General features: G+C 42.8%; 2 protein-coding genes across 3 annotated transcripts; both read left to right on the plus strand.

The window, feature by feature from the left end:
- The first annotated feature begins 6,783 nt into the window (after positions 1-6,783).
- Positions 6,784-19,658, plus strand: LOC120688368. Of its 2 annotated transcripts, none has more exons than XM_039970667.1 (14): positions 6,784-6,986; positions 7,885-7,966; positions 8,668-8,771; positions 8,934-9,060; positions 9,479-9,573; positions 10,073-10,196; positions 11,089-11,169; positions 11,980-12,078; positions 12,155-12,310; positions 12,383-12,437; positions 12,512-12,585; positions 12,905-12,955; positions 18,024-18,191; positions 18,853-19,658. In XM_039970667.1, exons 1-14 carry the CDS (start codon positions 6,949-6,951, stop codon positions 19,303-19,305), a joined length of 1,707 nt encoding a protein of 568 aa, XP_039826601.1. In that variant the 5' UTR covers positions 6,784-6,948; the 3' UTR covers positions 19,306-19,658. The 2 variants fall into 2 exon arrangements, with proteins under 2 accessions (XP_039826601.1, XP_039826602.1); XM_039970668.1 differs by having other exon boundaries at positions 6,785-6,986; positions 9,014-9,060.
- An 849-nt stretch (positions 19,659-20,507) lies between these two features.
- Positions 20,508-24,593, plus strand: LOC120687879 (rhomboid-like protein 19). The gene is made up of 8 exons (XM_039969957.1): positions 20,508-20,831; positions 21,244-21,368; positions 21,750-21,810; positions 22,170-22,336; positions 22,713-22,824; positions 22,925-23,127; positions 23,686-23,820; positions 24,042-24,593. Exons 1-8 carry the CDS (start codon positions 20,799-20,801, stop codon positions 24,169-24,171), a joined length of 966 nt encoding a protein of 321 aa, XP_039825891.1. The 5' UTR covers positions 20,508-20,798; the 3' UTR covers positions 24,172-24,593.
- The last annotated feature ends 234 nt before the right edge of the window (positions 24,594-24,827 follow it).

Raw genomic sequence — 24,827 nt, forward strand, 5'->3', positions numbered from 1 at the left:
ATCCCCTTCCTCCCTCTCTTTCTTTATCCTCCTCTAACCACGATTGATGAGTGCATTGGAAAATGGGATGTAAAAAATGGGCATAATGGACATTTTTAAAGGGAAGTGAAGTGTGTGTCAAAAGAAAGTAATACACATGTACAAGAGGTGGGTATAGAAAATTGCTAATGTAAAAAGTATTAACTTTTCAGTAGAAACATTTTCCTTCCATCAAAAAAATGAACTCTTATAGAAACAGACCATGCATCTGGCAAAAGAAGCCGGGCTTCTTCGACAAGAAATATGAATCCATGGACCCTTATCTACATTCAAGCCAATCAAAAGATGCAACACCAGAAGTCCAACCCCAAATTATGTATTATGTTCGTGCGTCACACACTTCGCTCTACTCAGCTGGCTGTGGCTGGTAGCTCTGTAGATGGTGCTAATTTGTTATCAGAGAAAAGTACTGGTGGCTGGTGGCTGGTGGCTGATGCTGATGCTGATTTGGTGTGGGAGAAAATCATTGCTAGTTGGCTGGCTGACAAGCCAGCTGAACAGAGCGATATATTTAGACGAACAAATGAAGACACATACAGAGCATAACAATGGTACGGAAAGGATACCAGAGCTGCGGAGCTCACGCAAAGAAATAGTTCATGAAATTGGTACTACCATACTGCAACAAAAGCATTAGTTATGATAACAATGTAGCCTCAAAGGACTGCAATGACAACGTCATTGGTAACTCTCTCGAATATGTCGCGCTCCAGGAACAACAATAAGCAGTCACTGATCCACTGGTTGCAGGGTTCTTTCATCATCGTGCCGTCTATGAACTTCAAAGCAGAGGAGCAGATAGACCAGTGGATAGACGGTGTTCTTGCCGGTCTCTACCATCTTAACATAAAGATCGCAGAGAGCATTCATTTCACAAAATCTTGCATCAGAGCGTATGTCCATTATGAAGGTTGTGAGTTGCAGATCAAGTGCGCAGTATTAGAGAACTCGAATGGGTAGAGCCGGGCATACCGAGTGAACTTTTCCTTATCGAAAGCTTGGAAATAATTCCGTGGACTAAGGCATGACGAAAGAAGAAATAATGCCGAGCTTTGCTCACTGAAACGCTTGTCAAGCAGTTACATTACATGAAAGTGTCGACCCGAAGTAGCATGTCCCTTCGGCACCTCTCCCCATTGGACTTGTATATAAATAGAAATCTCCATCAGTGGAAACAATCAATCACTTTCGTTCAATCCATTCTCTCTTCTACTTCAACAAGTTGGGCGATCAGTTGAACGCACACTCCAAAGCAGTCTTGTGCCAAGTGGTATTAGTAAATATCAGAGAGAAGAAAAGTGAGATGATGGATTGGTGGGTATACATAATATAAACTATTTATTAGATTGGCTGGAGATACTCTCTCCATTTACATATGATAGTCTTATTTCAAAATCTAGAAATTTCAAAATTGATAGTCTTATTTGAGCTCATCCACTTATTGTCCCTCGTGCCCATTAACTGGATAGGAGTAACTTTGTGCCTCAGGAAACGAAGCAACATGATAAAAATTTGTTTGCATATTGGGGGAGCATTAAAGATCATTTGTTTTCACGAGGTTTAAGTATTAAAGATTGCTTTTTTAACTAGGTAAGTAGGATTGATTAAGTAAAGTTTTTGTTCTCGGTCATTGTGCCCACCCCAAATAAGACTATCATCTGTGAATGGAGGGAGTAAGTAAAAGACTATTTATATAACTTGTATATTCCATTGTTGATGTGTTTAGAACAGTCTTATTGCACAATTATCAAGATTGAGAACTAAGTAACTGGATCGGCTGAGCTTCATAGGATGAAACTTCTCTCATCTTATAAATTGAATGACATGAAACTCCCTCTGAAACCATCATTGAGACTGGTCTTAGTCTTATAGACAAGTGCTTGGCTGAATAACAAATATGCTCTAATAGCTACTCCCTCTACCAAAGTTGTTGTTTAGAAAATTTTAGACACATTACTAGTAGTGAGAAATAACATTGTTACCCTAATTAATTATAGCAGTTGTGATTGAAAACGGCGTTGTTTACTTGTTCTCAAGTTCTTTAATAAATGTAAATGCATCAAATAGAAAATAACATCTATTTAATTATTTGATTGGTTTCACATACTTTTCTCTATGGAATAGTTTCTTGGTATTTGACATTATTTTAATTAGATGAACCTCGTTAGAATTTAAATAAACAGACTTTATGGGATAAATTTTAAAGGCTGGATGAGAAGTCTTTGTGGGACGGAGGGAGTAGAAAGCCAGCTATAGAGGAGTTGTAGAGTACTAATCAAGTGATACTCTCTCCATTTTCTTTTAAAAGTTCTATCTATATATATATATATACTATACAGATATTACCCACTAGAGTTATTAACTCTATTTCTCTTAATATATAAGGTATTCACGCCATATAAGAACCCACTATATAAGACATCATATCACCATCTACTAGAATCATCTATTTATAGGCCTCGTTTGGTTCGCGCGCTAGGATTCTAGCGCGCCTCTTCTGGTCTCCGCATGAAAGACCAAATGAAGTCTATTTGTAAAACCTTTTCAGGGATGGATGTAACTTTTCGTGACGAATTTAGTGACGGTAATTAATCGATAATTTGCTACAGTGATGCTACAGTAACCATCCTCAAACCGCGCGGTCAAAGGTCTCATTAGATTCTTCAGGGTTACTAGCGCGGGGGTTCTGAAGTTGGTTTTGTAAACTGACTTTGTTTGACACCATAATTAGCGGTCAAACTGTCACTATTCACTTTCACCGATTTTTTACAACTAATAGCATCCATTCAAAAAATTGTTGCAATATAATCACCTTAGTGTTTCTACTTTCAAATTTTATCTTGAAATTTTGTTTAAAAAATCCCGCAGCAATGTGTGGGGTTTCACCTAGTTCCATCTTGGTACATAAGAAATACTTTGCTTATCGTCTCATTAATTATAAGATAATTATAACCTCTTGGTTTTGATGTTATTATATTCATATGCCATATGCTTTTTTTTATAGAGAAGTTATCCTGCACGGGAATCGAATGGCCACCATATCATTTTCAATAAGTCAACCCAAATGGAATTATCAAAAGAAAATAATTTAATTCTGAAAATAAAACTACCAAATGAGAATCAAGAGAGTATTAACTTAATAACCTTGGGCTAATTATGACGATTATTACGGACAACATCTCATCTGACGCGATCCGGATCCCGGCCGTCCATCTCCGAGAACGGAAGCCTAGGCAAAACCGCAAAAGGCACGAGCGCCGGTGCTCGGAGCCTCGGAGTCGGAGGGCCCGGACCGCGGCACCGAGACGATTGGTGGCCTCGTATGGTTCGCGCGCTAGCATTTTAGCGTGCGTCTTCTGATCTCCGCATAAAAAATTAAATAAAGTTTATTTGTAATTTTTTTTAAGGATGGTATAATTTTTCACGACGAATTTAATGACAATAATTAATCAATAATTTGCTATAGAATCGCGCAGTCAAAGATCTCATTAGATTCTTCAGAGTTACTCACGCGGGATTTTGAAGTTGATTTTGTAAATTGATTTTATTTGACACCGTAATTAACGGTCACACTATCACACAGTACAAACCAAAAGGGCCACGCGCCGAGTCCAACGGAGCAGGTCCCGGACAACGAGGAGTCAACCGCATCGGTCAAAGCGGCCGGCCCAGCAGAAGCCGCAGCGCTGCTGCCTGCCAGGCGCGCCAGCAGGCAAAAAAGCGCGCGTCGTGGCCCCGCTACCCCGTTCCCGTGGGCCCCCAAGAGAATCGGACCCGCCCCGGCCACCGGGCCGGCGGCGACCGGACGGAGGGAGTATGTTTATGGGTCGAGGTCGCTGACGGGCGGGCCCCTGCCCGTTTCTGCTGTGCAGCTGGCGGTTTCCACTTGCGCGCCAGTGCGTGGCCCAATCATGCCGCGCACGTGCCGCGCCTGCATGGCTAGTTGGCTACCGGCAAACAGTACGACCTTTGGCCCTATTTAGTTCCTAAATTTTTTCTAAAAAAACCGTCAAATCGAATCTTCAGACATATGCATGGAGCATTAAATGCAGTTAAAAAAATAATTAATTATACAGTTCAACTGTAAATGACGAGATGAATTTTTTAAGCCTAATTATTCCATAATTGGATATTAATTGTCAAATAACAACAAAAGTGCTACAGTACCCAAATCCAAAAATTTTCACAAACTAAACACAGCCTTTGTTTGCATAAATTTTTTTAAGCTCCTGTCACATAAAAAATCCTACCATCTAGAGTATCAAATAAAATTTATTATTTATAAAATCTTTTACACGGTGCTAATTCGCGAGATGAATCTAATAAACCTGATTAACCCATACTTTGCTACAGTGATACTACAGTGACCATCCACTAATTATGAATTAATATACCTAATTAGATTCATCTTGCAGTTTAGCACCGGGGTTCTGCAGTTAGTTTTGTAATGAAACTTTATTTAATACTTATAAATACCGAGATTGTTTTTTATGTGATATAGTCTAAAATTTAGTCCCTGAATCCAAACAACCTCTACGTCTTTGCAGATGAGGCCTCCGCGCTCTTGTATTTGACACAAATATATTAAATATTATGCATTCTATTAGCCTATTCCTACGTTAATTTCTATTTAATATGCTTTGAGGCATTTTAGGGAAATAAAACACATGTGGTTTACAAAAATATGACTAGCAATCATATTAGTTCCTAGAATGTGCAAATTCTATAAGTTCTTTATGGAGAGATTTATTAAATTTGTACAGTAGAACGCCATCTAAATAGGGAGTTTCCTATTGCCAAAAGGATGCATTGATGTTTATGTGTGGGCAAGGTCCCTTCTTTTTCCCCTTGCTACAGTAAGGAGAAGGCGGAAAGGGCGACTCCGAGGCGACTGTCTTTGCTGGCGCCGACTCCGGTGATCCTCCTCCACTCCGGCGGCCGTTCCGGCGTCAGAGAGGGGGATGGATCATCGAATCGTCGCTCGGCTGTATATAGGTTAGGTAGGTTTCTTCTTAGACCTAGGTTTTGCACCTCGTCGACCGTCGGCGAGGGTGCTAGGGTTAGCCCACCGGCTGCCATCGGTGGTGCTTCTTCTGCCGGAGGTGACGGTTCACTTCGTCGGCAAATGAAGTTCTTCGCTGGAGGCGCCGCCAGCGACTGGAATCCTGGCGGGTTTGGCACAAATCTCTGGCGATTTGAAGCTTTTGTTCCTCTCCTCTTCTCTGATGGTGCGGCTGCTGCTGGTGTCCTCGGAGTTGGCGAATTGAGGTTAGGTTTGGTCCTTCTTCTTGTGAAGGGGTGGGATCTTCTTTGCTCCTTTGTGAGCTTTCCTCTCCGGGTCGGTGATGCCATCGGCAGCGGAGTTCTTTTCCGGTCACTGGATTCGTTTCTGGTGATGGTGGATCGATGGCTTTCTTCGAATGCTTCGTTGCTGTTGTTTCTGTGTGAGCTTGTGCTGCGCCCTGGTTCTTGCGGAGGTGGATGCTTCTCATCCATGGCGGAAGTTGGTGGTAGAGGGGTCGATTCGATGTGGCCGACCACTGCTGTTCTTTCACCGAGTATCTCTAGCAGTTCAACCATGTTTGGTGTCCGCCAATCGTTTTGGATAGGTTTGTTGGGTGGATGCAAGATCTGGGGGATTGGCAGGCGAGCTCAGAGATTACGGTGCCGATCTGTTCGGAGAAGGTTCCTCCTCCAACACCGTGACGATGACGGCCGATGTGCGCCATTTGCTGGATGTCTTGCGGCGGAAATAGCTAGAGGTCTCGGCGGGTGTTGGTGGAGCTCTTTGCGTCAAGATCCAAGGACTGTTCTTTCAAATTTGATGTTTCCCAGGGTCTTGTATGCTTTTTCTTATCTCTGGGGTGGTGTGGACTTCTTTGTAAATCTTCCCTCCTCCAGGGTCCCTGATGTAAGAATCGCTGTGTTTTAATATAGGGAAAATTCGATTCATGCCACCACAACTCCGTGAAATTGGGTGTCATGTTGAAAATCATGCCACTCAATGGCATGATTTTCAACATGAGATCCAATTTCAAGAAATTGGAGTGGCATGGATCCAACTGACCCTTTAATATATGGGTTCCAGCCCCTTCGCAAAAAAAAATTCTAAATGTATACTAGTTGGGAGCCATAAATGAGTGCAAATATCCTCTGGTGCACACGTGGTGGTGCCAAAATCATTACCCATTTAATATCCATATCCATGATATAAACGAAAGCATGAAAGTAGGTGAAAGTTTTTAAGTTTTTTTTTGTTCAGGTCAGATGTCTTTTGAGCATTTGTGTGTTCTTGCAAAGTTGTTTGAAAAGTGAAATGTAAGAGCATGATCTCATTTTCCTAAAGTTCTATAAAAAAACATCAAGTTCTACTTGTTCAGTTTCTGCTGGTCACGTGCCGCTGCTGCTCACCATCCGGTGGCGGATGCGGCTCAGCAATGGGAAGATGGCGAGAGGAGGAAGAAGAAGACATGTGAGGCCCGCGAGTCAGTGATATGAGAGAGGGTTTTCATTGCAATATACGTATTTATATACATCTGCAGTTGGGCCCAGGTTGTCTTCATACGTATTCTGTGTCATTTTTGCGAGAAGCAAAAAATTATAATGCTATGTTTCGAATTAGACGAATAGTAATGTCGTTTCTCCAAACTTTGAAAATTATAATGGTATGGATAAAAAAAACTTTTGCTTTCCGGCTATCCCTTCCCAGCCTGCCGCTGCCGCTGTCGCCGTCTGGCGTCTGACGTCTGACGAGGCCGAGCCCCCCCTCCCCGCAGCCAAAGCAATTAAAAAGCCAGTCGGAGGAGGCGAAGCGGAGGTGGGGGAGGAAATCGGAAGCGATCAGAGCGAGAGAGCAAGCTTGCTTGCTTACCCGAATCCCCAATCCCCATCCTCCCTCTCTCCCCAACGATGGACCAGCTCGTCAATTTCATCATCCGCCCGCCCAGGTGAGCTCCCTCCCCGTGCCGTGGCGCCTTTCGTTTCCGCCGCGCCGCCGGGATTCGGGTGTTCTGGGTTTGGATCTGGGTCGCGCCGCGCCGGCTCGGGGGATCTCTGCTGGGGTGGGTGGACGGATGCCGCTGCCTGGGGTTGGTTCGCGGAGTTGTACGGCCCCGGGAGTCGAATCGGATTCACTGGTGGTAGCCTGCTGCTTGGGCTTGACACCGCGAAATTGAGGTGGATTCGTGGTTGGTCTTAGGTTTACGCGTGATGGTGGTAGTGTGTATCTATGAGGGACTAGCAATTCGGTTCCTCAGGCCTCAGGGTGGTCGTAGCTTGGTATTGCTCCAAGTCTCTGAAATTGGGATGCTCTCGTAAACCTGAGTGTTTTTGTATCTGCTCAGCTCAGTAGTGATTTGCTGGACCAGTAGGATATCTGTGTTCTTTATGATTGTATTGTTTGTAATTTTCGGAAATGAGAGGGAGTGCCTGCTGTTTTGGTGAATTTGATGAAGTTAAAATATCATGTACATATCGAGCATGCGAGAGTTGGTCCGATGTGTATTTTGCGTTGAGAACATATGAATGAGGTTGGCGTATATATATGCTAGTAATGTGAGCTGGCAGGGTGCTTATTACTCATGGTCAAATCTTAGAGGTTGCAAATGTTCCTGTCTTTATGACATTTCTTTCATGTCCTTATTGGTCTGTTGGTTTCATTAATACATCCATTTTAACAACATAAACTGCTGTACTCAAATTGAAGTACTGGAATTTTCTTTTACCACTAATATACAAGTTACTGCCCTGTAACTTTCAATTGCCTTACAATGCACTGTTATGATCCTTTGAGCAACTCATTGTTACTGGAATCACTGACTGGTCTGCTATTTCATTGCATGACAGAGCTGACTACAGTCCTAATGACGATCTGTTAGAACAGGAGTTTATGCTGAAGGGGAGATGGTTCCAGAGGAAGGACTTGGAGGTAATATGATTTTTATATACTGCAATATGATGATAAACAGACTAAAATCAGGCTGTGAACCTCTAAATCTCTTGGCACTGTACTAGTAATTTTGCACAATTTTTGGGGAAAAGGGTGCCCTGTAAACGAGGTGACCTGCTAGACGAACAATAAAGATGTTGCCAATGCAGGACTAACTTAGGATATCAATACACTTGCTTTTCAGCATATCCAGTAATAATGCATATTGTTTGAGGGATAATAAAATGTATGGATTCATACATTAAAATATTACGTAAATGAGTAGTGATATAGATCCATATGAGATATTTCTGTTTTACTTGTTTACTCACTGAAACTGCTTGACTGATACTAAGTTCTTTATGTGCTTTCCACTTTTTTTAACTGTTGAATTTCGAATATATGATACGGACATACGGTGGTTAGTGGATGAGAACTATACATAATAGTTACTTTCTTTATTTGTTCTTCTATTTAAGTGCCTCATAACATCCATTCCAGCTTTCAATATATCTGTTACCATTTTTCACTTGCTGTTTTCCTGCTATACAGTAATATATAACAAAACTGATTTACAGCCATTCGAAATTTAATAGGGTAGATTATTTGCCCACAATGGACAAAAGTAATCGGGTTAAACTCCTGCAGTTTTGCCAAGATTTTATCTGTATGATTAAATATGCTTACTATTTCTTTTTCAGGTCAAAAATGGCCTGGGCAAGAAATTGCAATGTAGTCATTATATGCCTGTTGTGATTCCTGAAGGAAATGCTCTCCCATGTGTCATATATTGTCATGGTAACAGGTAAGGCCGCGTGTATGTTCATAATAACGTGAATCAGATTTTTAGTCGAAATGTCTTCCCACCTATAACAAACACAAAGCTCAGTCCTTACACATAGTATTTATTACGATATTCTATCTGTGTTGTCTTGGCATTAATTGATCTGCATTATTTATTTTCCAGTGGGTGCAGAGCTGATGCTAGTGAAGCCGCAATTATTCTTCTACCATCAAACATTACAGTGTTTACACTGGACTTTTCAGGGTCTGGACTCTCTGAAGGAGAACATGTCACTTTAGGCTGGAATGAGGTGAATTCTTGTGCTTACAGAAGATATAGATTAAACTTGTTCTTGTTCTGAAATAGTTTTTACATTCCGTGCTGCGTGTTAGTAGAGTTATGGCCAGACAACCTAAGAAATGAATTATACGAAATATCTTGGTACTTATCCTATGTTTTCTATTCAGGAAAATGTATCTTGAAAGTTGAAACATCATAAATTTTTTGCATCCAAGACTAATCAAAGCTATGGGCATTTTAGCATGCAATTATACTTGTTCTCCATCTGAGTATCTGACTGATTAGCATGTAGAAACCTCCCTTGAGGCCTTGACCCCTTTGTCTCTCGCTCTGTTCTGAAATAACATGTCTTAGCCACGGCATATTCTCATTATTAGTTTCCTTGTCATCGAAGGGCGCCTGCTGATGAACTGTTTCTTGTTTAACAGAAAGAAGATCTGAAAGCTGTTGTTAACTATTTGCGTACAGATGGAAATGTATCTTGCATAGCTTTATGGGGTCGCTCAATGGGTGCTGTCACAAGGTAAATTCCTTATGTTTCAATGAATGTGGTCCTGAATGAGTAAATTACTATAGCACATCACTCAGCTTAAGCTTAATAGAGCAATAAGATTATTGATTTGAGCCAGTTGTTATAGGTGGTAAATCTAATTGGCATGTTAGGCAGAAGTGCCTTGTTGGTTGGGAATCAAAATATGACCTGGCCACATTCCTAAAAAGGAGCATTTTCTTACTACCATGGGAAAAAAGTGCAAGGGGGAACTATTGAACTTTGTCTCCACAGTTCAGTTTTGTTGCCGCTGGCAAAAGGCACATTTGGTACATTGGTGGCCAGCTCATGCCGTCTTAGCTGGTGGTGTGAAAAAGACCACTTGCCTTTTTAAAGTTTGTACCTGGCATTTGTCTTTAGAAACATTTATATGTTGTGTGCCCCTCTCCTTGTGTGTTTACTAACCCTCCCATACATCTTTCTTACCATTAAAGCCTATTCACCCTTTAACTTTTATCTTTACCATTTTTAGTCTAATGTATGGAGCGGAGGACCCATCAATTGCTGGAATGGTTCTTGATAGTCCATTCTCCAACTTGGTTGACTTGATGATGGAGCTAGTGGACACGTACAAATATCCACTGCCAAAATTCACGGTAAGCTCTCTGATGATAAGTACCCCGCCACTTGTTAGTTTTTACTGTTGATGTGTCAATGACCTTGTTTATCCAAGCAGTTGTGGTCGTTACTGTGTGCTTTTACTTTACAATGTTGTTAGTGTCATTGGCTTACTCATACACCTTATTTCGATGCATGTGCATAGTCCTGCCGCAGTTAGGATACGGCACGAATAGATCAAAGCAAGAGGTGCATGGACAAGACAAGAAGAGCTAGACAAAATTGCAACTCATAATTTCCTTCTAGTATTCTCCAATAGTAGTAAGTAATTTTGATTATGATCTGAACTGTGGGAAAGTAGGATGCGTATAATGTGGTCGATGTATTGCATTGAGCCCCTTGGGCGGTATATATAGAGTACAGAGACTTGGGGGGTAAGCCACCTCCCCGATACATATGGCAGTCCAGGATTACATATCCTAACCTACCAAATATACTCTAACATGAACTATCAAAATATGAAAAGTCTTCCCATATATAGACCAGGCAAGGCCAAGATAAAAGTTATGCACTTAATATTCAGACCATTAAGCTTCTTAGCCAAACAATTACTAAGACTATAGACTCAAACCTCCTATTGGACTCATGTGTGACCTCTGCATTTTCAGACACCAATTTCTGTGCCCAGTATGAACTTGTATTAGTTACAGTGCTGTATGCTTGCATATACTATTGCTGTCGGTCCTTCTGTTTACTACCCAGATTCGTACTTTTGACTTACCTTTTTATTTGTAATTATAATTGTACTTCAGTTTCTTTTGACTGCTATATTATTTTTCCTTTTTACAGTATGTATAATTGCAGTGTTTTCACATACTTTCATACAGTGCTTACATTTCGTTTATTGCGGTGCTTATGCTTGTTGATTAGGTCAAACTTGCAATACAACATATGCGAAAGATTGTCAAGAGGAAAGCTAATTTTGACATCATGGATCTTGATACTATTCAGGTTTGTTATATCTTTGTATAGAGCTATTTACTTGTATTAAATGTTGATATTCAAGTTATGAGCCAGATTGGGTGATCTTTAAGCATTGAAATTCCTGCTGGGGCCCTGTATTCACTTTCCTTTTTAGACTTTTAGAGATTTTTTTTAAAAAAAACCTTATTTCACTTTAACTTTCCTAGATTATTATCACAAAACGTTAACATTTGGGTCAGTCTGTTTCACTTTTTTTCTTTATTCGAACTTGGTACATCCAAGTTTTACGTTTGTTGATTTTCTGCTCTTTCTCAAATAATGTGAGTTGCTATTAGCTGCTAGGAGATTTCTGAAATCCCTATTCATTTATCTGTTCACTTTAACAGTAGAATATTTCCTACACTGCTAGGTTGGCAACTTGCCATCATATACATATGTTTTCTTCAATCCCCCCCCCCCCCCCCCCCCCCGTTGTTTCCTCCCCACCTTGACTAAACAACGGAATTATGCAAGCCTTTTCTCAGAAAATGTTTTTTTTGCACTAACTGCCTATTAAACTATGCTGCCACATCATTGGAAACTTGTAGGGTGTTCAACTTTGAGGAATGGAATGGTGATAGATCTTCCGAACTTGTCTACTAACCTAACCTTCTTGTTTTACTTTGAGGAATGAAATGGGTTGATCCATCACCACCTCCTCCCTCACAAGCATAAGGAATAGTGTCATCCCCAAAAAAAGGGGTGACCTCATAATGGATCATCTCACAACCCATTATTTCTGTCTCTGATTTGATGGCAAACAAGTATGTATTTACTGCTGGAAATGTAACCTTGCAGGTAGCAAAATGTTGTTTCGTTCCTGCTTTGTTTGGGCATGCAACTGAGGATGATTTTATACTTCCCCACCATTCAGACAAGATATATGAATCATATATGGTAACCTTCCATCTTTCCTGTCAATGTATTGACCTTTTGTCTGCCAAGTTAGTTATGGTTGTTTCAAATTCTGCAGGGCGACAAAAACATCATAAAATTTGATGGGGATCACAATTCACCACGTCCTCAATTTTACTTTGACTCAATTACAATATTTTTCCATAATGTGCTAAACCCTCCCGAAGTGGCTGAGGATCATTATTTCATGACACCACATGGCAGCCTTGGTCAGGTAGTATAGAACAATATTCTTCAAAGCCTATTGAAATATGTTGGTTTTACTTACCTTAGGTTCTGCTGACAGGGTCGTTGGGATACAGAGCATGACATAGAATATAGGTTCGCTCAATCACCCACAGGTATCATTTGCAAACTTTGATCTTCACTTGGATTTGGTATATGAATTACAGCACAACCTGTGTTTTTTTTTCAGGAACAGCCCATGCAACTACCACTGAAGATGCCATTGCGCAGTTGCGTTCTAGAAGGCTTATGAGTAGAATGGAGGTCGGTGTTCAACTGGTTGATACTCTAAATGATTTCTTAAATAAACGCATATAACTAGGAAGTCACTACTTGTACAAAATGTGACCAGAATATCCCCAAATTAACAAAAATATGTGGTGGACAATAGAGGAGTGAAAGAGTTAAGATGGCCATTGTGGGACAATCCACAGAAATTGCAAATCCCAAACATTGTGAACATAGCTTTTAGTCAAAAGTTTCAACATCTGAAGACGGGTGTAACCCGATATTTGCCTTAGCATTGTTGTATTTCATAATGGGTAGCAATCATAGTTCCAGCTTCTCATGGTTGTTTTTTCAGGTCCCATCTGGTGCCAGTGCCACCACAGAAGATAGGGCCGACCGAACTGAGGTGCTTCTTTGTTTTGTTTCTTTTGTTCTGTAGCACTGAAGTTTGTAACTTGATCGTGTCCTCTTCCAAACTGTGACATTTAGTTGTACAAAAAGCAAATCTCCTTATGTCAATTCTACAGCAACTGCATTTTTCTAGGTCCCTAAACTCTCGAAATGCATTTTTAGATCCCTAAACTTGTCAGGAGGTGTCATTCGGGTCCCTAAACTCTAAGATGCATATTCAGGTCCCCAAACTTGTCTCAATATGTCATTTCGGACCCTAAACTCTCAAGGTGAATTTTCATATCCCTGAAAATTGTCATTAATGAATTGTAGAAATCTTACCACTAACAACAACAACAACAACAACAACATAGCCTTTTTTCCCAAGCAAGTTGGGGTAGGCTAGAGATGAAACCCGAAAGAAATAAGTTCAAAGTTCAGGCACATTGATAGCTAGTCTCCAAGCGCTCCTATCCAAAGCTATCTCTTTAGAGATATTCCAATCCTTAAGGTCTCTCTTAACCGACTCATCCCACGTCAGTTTAGGTCTACCTCTACCCCTCTTTACATTATCGACCCGCTCAAGAACCCCATTACGCACCGGCGCCTCAGGAGGCCTTCGTTGGACATGTCCAAACCATCTCAGCCGATGCTGGATAAATTTCTCCTCAATTGGTGCCACCCCGACCCTATCCCGAATAACTTCGTTCCGGACTCTATCCCTCCTTGTGTGCCCGCAAAACCACCGCAACATCCGCATCTCCGCTACACTCAGTTGCTGGACATGTCGCCTTTTTGTAGGCCAACATTCAACACCGTATAACATCGCCGGACGAATTGATGTCCTATAGAATTTGACTTTTAGCTTTTGTGGCACCCTTGTGTCACAAAGGATGTCAGAAGCTTGTCGTCATTTCAACCAGCCAGCTGAAATTCTATGCCTAACATCTTCATCAATGTCGCCATTCTTTTGTAGCACCGATCTTAAATACCAAAAAGTATCCTTCTGGACCACCACTTGCCCATCTAGACTAACGTCTCCCCCCTCATGCCCAGTCGCGCTGAAATCGCACATCATGTACTCGGTCTTGGTCCTACTAAGTTTGAACCCTTTCGACTCTAACGTGCGTCTCCACAGCTAACTTCCTATTAACCCCTGTCCTACTCTCGTCAACTAGCACCACATCATCGGCAAAGAGCATACACCAAGAGATCTCACCTTGTATATCCCTTGTGACCTCATCCATCACTAAAGCAAATAAATAAGGGCTCAATGCTGACCCCTGGTGTAGGTCTGTTAATAGGAAAGTCAATGGTGTTGCCATCACATGTTCGGACAAACGTCGCATCCTTGTACATATCCTTAATGAGGGTAATGTACTTAGTTGGGACTTTGTGCTTCTCCAAAGCCCACCACATGACATTTCTCGGTACTTTGCCATATGCCTTCTCAAGGTTAATGAAGACCATGTGCAAGTCCTTCTTCTGCTCCCTATATCTCTCCATCAATTGTCGTATTAAGAAAATCGCCTCCATGGTTGACCTTCCAGGCATGAACCCAAATTGGTTTTGGGTCACACTTGTCACTCTTCTTAGGCGATTCTCGATAACCCTCTCCCAAAGCTTCATCGTATGGCTCATCAGCTTAATCCCACGGTAGTTAGTACAACTTTGAACATCGCCCTTGTTTTTGAAGATAGGTACTAATATACTTCTCCATTCTTCCGGCATCTTGTTTGACCGAAAAAATGAGATTAAAAAGCTTAGTTAACCATACTATTGCTCTATCTCCTAGGCATCTCCACACCTCAATGGGAATACCATCAGGACCCATCGCTTTACCTCCCTTCATCCTCTTCAAAGCCTCCCCGATCTCTACCTCCTGAATTCTCCTCACAAAACGTCTGTTGGTATTGTCAAAAGAGTCATCTAACTCAAGGGTAGGGCTCTCACTCTCCCAATTAAACAACTTGTCGAAGTACTCTCTCCATCTATCCATGATCTCATCTTTCACTAGCAGTCGATTTGTCCCATCCTTAATGCATTTGATTTGGTTGATGTCCCTTGTCTTCCGCTCGCGGATCCTAGCCATCCTATAAATGTCATTCTCCCCTTCTTTCGTGCCTAGCCGCTGATACAGGTCATCATACGCCTTACCCTTTGCTACACTCACAGCTCGATTTGCAACCTTCTTCGCTAATTTATAGCCCTCGATGTTGGCTGCACTCTTGTCAAGGTGGAGGCGCTTGAAACACTCCTCCTTAATAGTCCTTTGCACCTCGTCATTCCACCACCAGGTGTCTTTCCCCTCCTCTTTGCCTCCCCTACTCATGCCAAACACCTCTGAGGCCACCTTCCGAACACATGTTGCCATCTTTAGCCACATGTCATCTGCATCTTCTCCTTCTTCCCAAGGCCCCTCACCTAGCATTTTTTCCTTAAACGCTTGTGCCGCTTCCCCTCTAAGCTTCCACCACTTTGTTCTCGCAATCTTGGCACGTTTGTCCCGGTGGACACGTACCCGAAGACGAAAGGCCGCCACCACAAGCTTGTGTTGAGGGACAACACACTCTCCAGGTATCACCTTACAATCTAAGCAATCACGTCTATCCTCCCTCCTAGCAAGGATAAAGTCGATCTGGCTCGAGTGTTGTCCACTACGAAACGTCACAAGATGAGATTTCCTCTTCTTAAACACGGTATTCGCTATCAACAAGTCGTAGGCTAACGCGAAGTTCAGCACATCCTCCCCCTCTTGACTCCTGCTACCATACCCAAAATCCCCATGCACTCGCTCGAACCCTACATTAGTCGCACCCACATGGCCGTTGAGATCTCCTCCTATGAAGAGTTTCTCGCTGGTAGGCACGGTACTAACCATGCTATCTAGATCTTCCCAGAACTGCATCTTGGTGCTCTCACTAAGGCCTACCTGAGGGGCATAGGCACTGATCACATTCAAAACCGAATCTCCAACTACCAACCGGATTAGGATAATCCGGTCGCCTTGCCTTCTAACCTCTACGACTCCATTCTTAAGGCTCCTATCAATCAAGATGCCTACACCATTCCTACCCGGAGTTGCTCCCGTGTACCAAAGCTTGAAGCCAGTATCCTCAACCTCCTTCACCTTCTGGCCCTTCCATTTAGTCTCCTGAACGCATAGAATATTTACACGCCTCCTAATTGCTGCATCAACTAGCTCTCGCAACTTACCCGTTAGTGACCCTACGTTCCAGCTACCTATACGAATCCTAGTTGGCTCGGCTAGCTTCCTTACCCTTCGCACCCGTCGAGGGAAGTGCGAAGACCCTTGCTCATTTTTCACTACACCCGGACGTAGATGTAGCGCGCCATTCAGGTGACGACCCGATCCTTGCTCACTTATCATCGTACCCAGGTCACGATACGACGCGCCCTTGGGGGGATGGCGACCCGGCCCTTGCCCATTTATCACCACACCCGGGTTCCGATGTAGCGCGTCGCTAAGAGGGTTATTAATCTTACCACTAAGACCATTTTAATTCTAAATTAGCTGCTTATTAATCATACATCATGGGTTAATCTAGATCATTTGATATCAAAGGTGGATATTATAGTTTTCTCGTTTAACATGGAGATATCAATGCTAATCCTGAATATTTCTTACTAACTATTTATATTTTGCATACGGTTTGTATAATTTTTTTTCTCGAAAGCGCAGGAGAACTATGCTTCATTATATTAAGAAGAAAGATAGGGACCCCCCCCCCCCCCCCCGGGTTACAGATACGAAGGGACTGTAACACTCCCTAGAGTACAAAAAACTCTCTCTACTCTACTAAAGAACACAGAGGGACCAAAACTAGACTAGACCCCCATAATTAGGAGATCTAGGGGAACTACGCTTTGTATAAATTTATTAAGATAATTTGTTCCCATTCTCAATAAAAATCAAAATAGCAATTTTGTTAAATTTGAAGTAGCAAAAGAATTCTCATTAACTTAAAGTAGCAAAACAACATTTATATTAACTTAAAAATAGCATATTGAGAGTTTAGGGACCTGCATGACACCGTGGGACAAGTTTATGGAATATGGACCTAAAAATGCATTTTGAGAGGATATGGACCTATGTGACATCTTGGAACAAGTTCAGGGATCTGAAAATGCATTTTAAGAGTTTAGGGACCTAGATGACACTTGACACACCAGAACAGGTTTAGGGACCGCTGGTGTACTTTTAAGTATAACATGGTTATTTGCCATCAATTACTGGCATACTGGCTCTGATAGGATGTTACAGAAAATATTCGGCCCAGGGCATATCATGACTTCACAACTTGTACTATATACTGGAGTATTTAGGGCAGTTATGAGGTTGATGTGTTCAAGTTGGTAAATTATGTATGTAAACTTGTAAAGGATACATAGCAAATTGCAGTTAATATATTTTATCCAATGATTAAAATTATTTGGTGTGCTTTCCACCATATTTACTGACCACGTCATAACCATAATACCAGCTCCCTTTGCCATATCTACCTTTTTTTGTTCTGTTCCTTGCTGACAGGCCTGAACTTAATATGTTCCTAGAACCATGCACTTGAGTAGCCAAAGTTTACTGTATGAATACGTTGTATAATGAGTATTGAGTGCAGTCCATGTAAAATTTGAACCTTAACATAGAATTTCAGATGTTGCTTGCTTCAGGGTTGTAGTTGGGGATGCAAGTGGTGACACCACTGGGTATTAGTGGGTCAGCTAGCTAGTTCATTTTTATCCCACTTCCCTGCCTTGGAATCTGTATTAATTTATTCATTTTAATAAGTTTTGTGTCAACCCAATGACCCAGAGAATTTTTTCCCTAGTTGTAGTTGTAATCACAATGAGTTTTAGACCTCATCTGACTTGGTTACTGCTATGCCAAGTATGTATTGTTCAAAAACATGTGTGGACCTGTTTGATACCTCATTTTGAATATATTTTGCAGATAAATTTCAGTCATATGTTTGAATGCTAATCTTAGCAAAGCTTACAGAAATTTACACCTATTAAGTATGAGCATGACCATACAGATTCTTACTTGCATGCTGTCTGAACAGGGATTGGATAGCGATGTTGGTCCCTCCTCATCTAGCGTATCAACAGCAACCCCTCCCAATGGCCGCAACGGAAGGCTGCTCACTCCAACCTCTGATGATGGCGAGTATGTGGAGTACTCGTTTGATAGCTTATCAGATATGCCTTACACCGTGGAAGATGAAGATAGAGTAAGTTATAGCTCAAATTCCTCCAGCTTTCGGAGTTATAGTTATGACGTTATGTTGCACTATCTTCTGTAAGAATAGTGTCCTGCAAAGCTTCTCGCGATGGACTGGTTTGACCATTGAACTCTGGGAGTCAGACCTGGATCCCCCCACCCCCCACCACCCACCACCCCCCCCCCCCCTCCCCAACCCCAGTTTTGAAGCACGGCACCTTCCGAGAACAGGGGAAGCCCCCTCCCCTCTATTGGTTGAGCTTACAGTTGTAGTGTCTTACGACCTTTATGTAGTTCTACAGAGGGTGCAAATGGGTTCTGGAGCTGGGTGCCTGGATCATTGATTATAAGATTGTGGTGATAAGTTCAAAATAATATTTGGTTGTTGAGTGGTGAGACTACACCTCTTAAGGACTCTTGGTGCAGATGACCACTCCAAATGAACACTAACTTGAAATGGGAATCTTAACAACTTGAACTGGACTGACCTGTTAGGTATGTAGAGAAATTTGATGGTAGCGCTTTTGTCGTGGTACCATGTCTCATGCATGTAGTTATGCAAATCAATGTCTTAAGGAATGTTGAACACACTTCTATTTTGTAAGTTGCATCCCTTTTTATGTTGTTGAGTTTCTCAGTGGTGAATTTTGTGTTGCTTTACTGAAATGCAGATGCTGATGCAAGCAATTCTTGAATCACTGAAGGACTATGAACAGTCAAATACAAAAAATGCGCAATCAGCTGCATCTGATGCTGCACCCAAAGAGAATAATAATACTGTAAAAGATTGCAATGGTGTGGCAGATGCAGCACTGGAGCCAGATGCTCCTGGCAAGCATACTACTGTCTGCAACAGTGGAGCAAAAGCTGGTGCAGAGCAAAGTGCAGATAGCCACGCTGTAGACAACACTTCTTCTGTCAATGCCTCTGGCTCTTCAGAGACCCTGGCGTCAACACAGATTACCAATGGGAAGCCTATCTCATCGGAATCCAAGAAAACAACTCAGAATGTCAATGGAGAGGATGGCACAAGAGCTACTCTTGTAGTTCAGAAGAGCCGGAGCAGTGGCCTGATAGATGGTTTGACACAAAAATGGGGTTCCTTCTTCAAGAACAATGACTGAGATGAGCAAAGTACACGAATAACCCCCTTGACAATACGTGTTCCAGTGTGTTAATAGACATAGAGTTGCCTTTGGCTGATGTCCAACTTGATTCGTTTTACGTGTAAAATGGAAAGGAAACAGATGGTTTCAGGATGTTCGTGTATATATAGAACTAGGAATTGTAGCTCCCCAATTGATTGTGTATCATGTGTCAAAACACTCACTACTTTGGTTCTGGTGAATTGGCAAGCCCTTTCTTGCTGATGGGTTGTAACATAATTGGAAAGCTCATTATTTTGTAGTCGTATTTGACTATTTGTGGTTTTTTATTTCTTTATTAAAGGATAGTGTCGCAATGTGGATTTGAATTCTGTCGTAGGTTTCATGTTAATTTTTTGTATTGTATTTGTGCCAGCGTTCCCAAAAAAATCTTTTAAATATTTGTGAAATTTACTATGATCTCTCCTCTACTTATGTCTGTTTTGCTCTAGCAATTTTCAACAAGATTAATTTAAAAAATGCATAAAAATGATGAGAGGCCTAATAATTTCATTATGTTGTTAAGCTGTAAGTCGGACTCTGCGGGTTCCAGCTCAAGGATCTTTACTATGCTGCTCTGCTACATTCAGTTAATCCCCTTTCGAGTCTTGAGGCAATGAAATTGAAAGCGATCGCCGTTCGGCCCCATCTAGCTCCCTACGACGCGAAGGGTACGTGGAGTCTAGGTCTAGCTGCGTCACCGACACGACGGTGGACGTCGGAGCACGGAGGTGGGAATGGGGGGCAATGGGCTGCTTCCAATCACTCTGGGGCACAGCATGGGGCAGCGGGCAGGGCACTGCCGCGCTGAGGCATGGCCGCATGGCATGATCAGCCACAGCCAGCAGGCCCGTGCCGCGCTCCCCACCCTTTTTCCTCGCCCGGCTGTCTGCAGCGACGGACGTGCTCCGGCCGGTCGATGGCAGGCCGGCGCGCAGGCGGCACCGCGCTGCATCGGCAGCATTCACATCTCGCCCATCCAACGGCGGATGCAATGTTAGGCTCGAGCCACGCTCGGGCGCGGTGGGGGCGCACGCACTCTCGCCGGCGAGGAGGATTCGGACCGAACCGAATCCCCCAACGAACGGGACCCGCCCGCTGCGGCTCTGCGAGTGGGACGGGCCGGCCCATGCCCACCATCACCACCACGGCACCACTTCACCAGGGGGGCGTCCCCCACTCCCCACCCCAGTCGAATCACACACACCCGCCCGGCGCCCTCGCCCGCCGCTTAAAACCCGCGGGCCGCGGCTCGACTCCGTCCCCACTCACCGGCGAGGCGACGACGACAAAGCCGTGGAGTCTACCCGCTCCCATTGCCGTGGCCCGTGAGGTCCTCGCCGCGCAGCTGGTCGCCGGCAGCGAATCCTTCCCGAGCCCGGAGCCCCCGCCGCCGCCCTGCGACGAGCGTCGGTGACCCTCGGGTTCCGCGGGGAAACGAGGTTCGCGTTCGCTGCCCGACTGCAGACGCGATGAGCGCCTCCGCCACCCTGAACCCCGCAGCGGTACGGCTCCTCCACTGCCACACGCACTCTCTCTCTCTCTCTCTCTCTCTCTCTCTCTCTCTCTCTCTCTCTCTCTCTCTCTCTCTCTCTCTCTCTCTCTCTCTCTCTCTCTCTCTCTCGCTCTTCCTCGTTCCCCGCTAGCCGAGTTCTCGTGCCCGTGCGCGTGAACCCGTCACCGGTGCGCGCGCTTCATCCGCCTTCGGATCGAGTCGACCCGGTTCGAATTGCTCGCCGCTCGTGTGCCATTTCCAACGAGGTGACCGGATTCTGCCTTGCTATCGAGTTCCACGGGTTTCACAATGGGGGATCACCCGTTCCCGGAGTACCAGACTTGTAGTTGGGCTTGGGCAGGACCGATTCACTTTGCCGTCCTAGTGCATTGATGCGTATCTGATTGATCTCGCTGATGCAGGGAGGGAAATCCTTCACGGGGTTCACCAATCTGTGCAAGGGCCTCGCCGTCATCCTGTTCCTCGCCCACATTTTGGTCCAGCTCTTCCCTTCGGCCGCCGGCTACCTCGCGCTGATACCGGCCAGGTACCCGCTGGATTCCTGAACCCACCTGGTTAACTTAGCTGCTGTTCTTCTCTGTACAAGATAATGTGATTTGGACTCCCATTAAGCTCCTGCTGCGTTGTGTTTAAATGTAATCTTACTGATTTGCTTGCATTCAGTTACTGTTCAGCTGCTTTTGATTCAAATGAGGAAAAATATTGTCTGAGTGTTCTGGTAAGAGTGAGGTGGTAGTTACTTCTCATTGTGTTTCATCCAAATCTGGTGTGCATTTGGATTTTAATTTCTACCCATATATAACTACATCTATCTACTACTAAGATCCTTATTGTACCATTTTTTCACAGTAGATTATCTGACAACTGTTCCTTTGTGATTAACTAACTAGATCTGATTTCTGCACAGGACGATCCCATTTGCTTGGAACCTGGTAACAGCTGGTTATGTTGAGCAAACAGTTCCAGGGGTATGTTTTTCTCGAAACATAATACACCATTCTATGATTATGCTGACCAAACATCGAGACAAAAGATTGACTCTTATCACGTCAGAAAATTGTTAGGCATGCTATGATATTGCAATATGGTTTCTGTTTTTCGTAAAATTTTCTGAGGACATATGGTGCTTGATGTGTACATTAATTTGAAATCGTGTTACCCTGTTTTATGTTGGCCTTAAGTTCTCTAGGAAATCTATTTCTCCCTAGTTAATTTCTTCATTACGCTCTCTTGCCATTACTGCAGCACAGCATGATGTCTTGAAGGCTCATTTTTTTGTTACATTAGGCAATGACAACCATTTCTGACATGGGTTATGTGCTTCCAGGTGATTGTTAGCATAGTTGGTCTCCTTCTGTTTGGGAAGGTGCTGGAGCCTCTATGGGGTGCTAAGGAGTTGCTCAAGTTCATTTTTATTGTTAATCTGTTAACTTCAGCGTGTGTCTTCGTAACTACTATTGTTTTGTACTACATAACACAGGAGGAGAGCTACCTGTAAGTGTCACATTTCTTCAATAGCGTAATAGTCAAATGATTTTTCTGTTACGTATTAAATGGGTACTCTGTTATATAGTGAACTCGCAAAGTTATTGTTGAACAGGCAACCTGCGGGCTCAGCCTTGTCCGCTAGTTGTCTCGTAAACTTTGAAATGGGTTGCTGAGCTCGCTCATTTAAAAACTGAAATGACATTTCTATCTCCCAATTTTGATCAAAATATCACTAGCTGATAAGAAAGAACTAGATTTAGCTCGTTGGAGGAGATGCAGCAGCATGTTCTTTTTCTGATTCTTTTAAAGATTTCCATGCTATTTCAACATGACCTAGTTGTACTTCGCCATGAAAATTGATGTTATATGTGTCATTTTGCAGGTATACACCTCTTTCTGGGTTTTATGGAGTTCTTTCAGGACTACTGGTGGGCATCAAACAAATTTTACCTGATCAGGAGCTTAATCTTTTTGTGCTCAAGATTAGTGCAAAGGTGTTTGTTTACTTCTAAAATGAAATCTATCCAAATTCATACTCAGTTTTGATTCTCTTCCGAGGTTTCCTGACAATTTATTTTTTTCCTATTTATTCAGTGGGTTCCATCTATGGTTGCATTTGTCTCAGTTGTTGTAAGCTTCTTCCTGAAGGAATCAATGGCATATCTTCCAACCATATTACTTGGTATCTATGTGAGTTGGATTTACCTGCGATACTTCCAGAAGAGACTAGAAGTGGGCCTAAGAGGAGATCCAAGTGATGAATTTTCATTTTCGAGCTTCTTCCCTGGATTTTTGAGGTACCGATTTTCCTGAGTGATCTTGCTGTAACAAAGTAGGGAATGATATATAATAATTCTGCAAAGCGCGAGTATTCAAAACATTTCAGAGTACCCCTTACAGTAATCTGTTGATCATTCTGTAACCCCTTACCCTTGCAATGACTCTACCTCCAAAACTATGTATAAAGAAAAAAAACTACAAAAAATTAGTTGTAGAGAAAAAGGTGCTCAGCCAACCTGCTGTCCAGCAAGTTAGAGGCGACTCCTAGCTCCAGGCAATCAATCAGAAATCTGCACAACAATTTCATGTTCCTTTTCAGAGTTCTACCTCTAGGGTTCTGCAAATAGTTCTTCATTTTTTGTGAAAGTTATGATTGCTAAACATGTTTGAACTGTCTATGTAGGACTCAACAATGCTAGAAAGAAATAGATCCAAACTTTACTTTTTGTTTCACAAGTTTATAAGATGTCTTTCCGTCATGTAATCCTATTGTTGTCAGAATGCTTTGGACTTTTTAACCTGACTGTCTTATACATGTAGATAAGTTCTTGCTGCTGATACATCAACATGTGCAGGCCAATTTTGGACCCTATAGCTTCTATCTTCCACAAACTTTTCTGTGGGCGATCTGCAAGATCTGAAGGCACCGGCCAGGCACTGGATGGCTCACAGTTCCCTGGTTCAGGCTCCATTGAGGCGAACAGGAGGAGGTGCGGATCCCTTTCTCTCATCGTCCTAGGATCATCATTGAAACCATTTGGATCGTCAAGCACATGCTGTTTGCTTTCCTACCCTTTGAGCACCATCACGAACATGATTTCTACCCATTGATTAGCTTGATGTTCAGTGGAGCTTGAGCCCCCTAACTGTCCAGTGATACCGTCTTCAATTGTCCATCACATTTGATCTGACCATTGTCCATTCCTTGCAGAGAAAGGGGTCAGAGAGCGCTGGAGCAGAGACTGGCAGAGAAGCTGGCCGCAGTCAGGAGCGCGGAAGGCAAGGCCCCGCCATCACCACCGACCCAGCAGCTGGAGGATGATGCTTCTGATAAAGTCTGAGCCCTCGTTTCGGTTAGTGGAATTCGAGCCTGCATTGTGCATTTGCTGACTGTTTTTGCGCAAGCCGTCGTGTGAGCGAGACTCTGGAAAGTGGAGTAGCTCACAGGCATGACAAGAGTCATGTGTAGTCAGTCTTTGTGAGTATTGTAGCGAAGGGAGACGTGCAAGAAGGCAAATGCGCGGGAGCCAATCATTGCAAGACAGCGAGCAGTTTTTTTTCTTTTTTTTGTACCGGTGCTTCGTGTGCAGTTGTCATTTGCCAAGCCTTTTCTTAAAGGAAAAATATGACCCAGCTAAATCGTTGGACACTAAGTTGTCAAGCCTTGCAAAACACTATGTTTCATGTGCGATCTGACTGAATGCTAAGCGCCAAACAACCCTGTATCTTGTGCTGCCGTGCCTAATACTCCTTCCATCCTAAATTATGTCGTTTTGGTTTTTCTAGATGTATAATTTTTTATATACATCTAGATATATATTATGTGCATAGAAATTTTTTTGTATTTGGAAAAGTTAAAACAACTAATAATTTAGGATAAAGAGAGTATGGTATTTAATTCATCTGAGTTCCTTGTGCAATCCTGTCTAAAAACGTCTCGACAAGAGATGCTGAAAGATTCGCTAATCTATGGGTTGGGCGATCTGGGCAGGAATAT

The sequence above is a fragment of the Panicum virgatum genome, chromosome 9N (assembly GCF_016808335.1).
Source record: "Panicum virgatum strain AP13 chromosome 9N, P.virgatum_v5, whole genome shotgun sequence".
Taxonomy (NCBI): Eukaryota; Viridiplantae; Streptophyta; class Magnoliopsida; order Poales; family Poaceae; genus Panicum; species Panicum virgatum.